This window comes from Asparagus officinalis, chromosome 7, assembly GCF_001876935.1.
Source record: "Asparagus officinalis chromosome 7, Aspof.V1, whole genome shotgun sequence".
NCBI classification, from domain to species: Eukaryota; Viridiplantae; Streptophyta; class Magnoliopsida; order Asparagales; family Asparagaceae; genus Asparagus; species Asparagus officinalis.
In genome coordinates, this window is record NC_033800.1 from 61495804 (window position 1) to 61497465 (window position 1662).

The 1662-nt window shown below is 43.6% G+C and overlaps 1 protein-coding gene across 1 annotated transcript in view; it reads left to right on the top strand.

Annotated features, from left to right (window-relative positions):
- Positions 475 to 1662, top strand: part of LOC109847232 (galactokinase-like) — a 12954-nt gene continuing 11766 nt past the window's right edge. The window contains exons 1-4 of the mRNA XM_020416471.1: positions 475 to 479; positions 599 to 755; positions 810 to 932; positions 1044 to 1123. Of these exons, the coding sequence (XP_020272060.1) occupies positions 475 to 479; positions 599 to 755; positions 810 to 932; positions 1044 to 1123 (365 nt within the window). The remainder of the gene's footprint in view (positions 480 to 598; positions 756 to 809; positions 933 to 1043; positions 1124 to 1662) is intronic.

Genomic DNA, 1662 nt, shown 5'->3' on the forward strand with positions numbered 1-1662 from the left:
ACGACTTCTATTGATTTGGCTAGGCTGTAGCGTTTGAGGCTGGGGTATTCGAGTGTTGATTCCGTGCATGGATTGGTGAGAGGTACCTTGACCTGCAATTTAAAGTCCTGTGAATATATTAGTATGAGCAAGAAGATCGAGGTGAAGTTTGGCACTTCTATTCACCGAGCGAAGGGCCTTCTAGATGATATTCACGTAGGCATTTGGGGTCTTCCAATGAGGCATCATTGGGAGGTAATAGGTATTTAGTTTCCTGTGTTGGAGACTGCTCTAAATATTTATGGGTTGTAACCAAGTCCCGTTGGAGTGAAGTCCTAGTAGTCAATAACAGGTGGAAGAAGTGTATAGGCAGAAAGGAGAAAATACTTCGTTCTGAGTTTGGTGGAAAGTTCAAGAGAGATCTGTTTCTGCATTTGTGCCTAGCTCAACGCAGTTTGAGGCACTTCATTGGAAAGGAAATATTAGGGTAACGAGATGAGGTGACAGATTTGATGAGTCATTCCTTGCTAGAGGAGGATCGGTGTTTGATGTCAAGCAGTAGATTGCAGAGGAGTTTTGGTACTGAGGCTTTGACATATTTGAGCTATCTTATTTACAGGTTGACATCTGTAGCTATTGGTGTATTTGGATCTGATGGAGCTACTTCATATTTTGGATTGCTTCGGATATTTGGATGCTCGGCATATTGTCACATTAAAGATGTGAAATTTGATCCGAATGCACATTTGGGATTCAGAGGCGTGTTTGATTATCAGGTATGGGACTCTGATATTGCTCTAAGTAGTAGTGTCACATTTAACTCTTAGCAGGTGGAGAGTGTTGGACAAATCATTGGGATATCGCAACGGGTGGAGAGTGGTGCTACTCCACGTTGGGTGGAGATTACTCCACATACTCCAGATTATCCTGTATCGTTTGAGATTCTAGCTGAGGTAACACGGATTAGAGATCATGTTGATGTGGATGCAGATGATAAGTTTGTTGATTCGAGTGCAGCTGGTGGACACAGTTCGGATTTGGTTATGGCTGTTGGTTCACCTCAGGTGGAGATGTTTGGTTCGTTTCTCTTTGAGGCTAGTGGGAGAGTTATCACCTACAGATTTGTTGGTGATGATCGAGAAGGGTTAAGAACTTTTTTAGTTAATTGAGGGCCTTTGGAGGCCATTTGGTGAACTACGTGAGGCTTGATTCCTTGGGTAAGAGAATACGTAGGTAGTCATTTTGATGCAACCAGTTTGGTGAGTTGATACCGATATTTAGACTTTGTCCATATTCTCATTTGGGTCTTGGCTTATTGTGGATTGAGTCCGTTATTGTGGATTGTTTCCACTTCGTACTAGACGTAACAAGTGAGACGTTTGGTTGGTATTGGTGTCGGCTCAGTTTTGGGAAAACTTCGCCGAGGTGGAGAATTGTATAAATGGCGGACTCAGCGATGAAGTTCAGAAAATTTGAAGCATGAAACAATTTGGATGTTGTCCGATCGACCGTGAGGCAAGGCCGGTCGACCGAAAATATGCACGGCTACAGGTCAATTTGATGCACTCTGGTCGGTCGACTGCAAGATACTTCCGGTCAATCGAATTTGGCTGTCAGTCGACCGAAGGGTCATGCCGGTCGACCGATACAGGTTTGTTTACAGGGTGAATTTGTGTTGTTCTG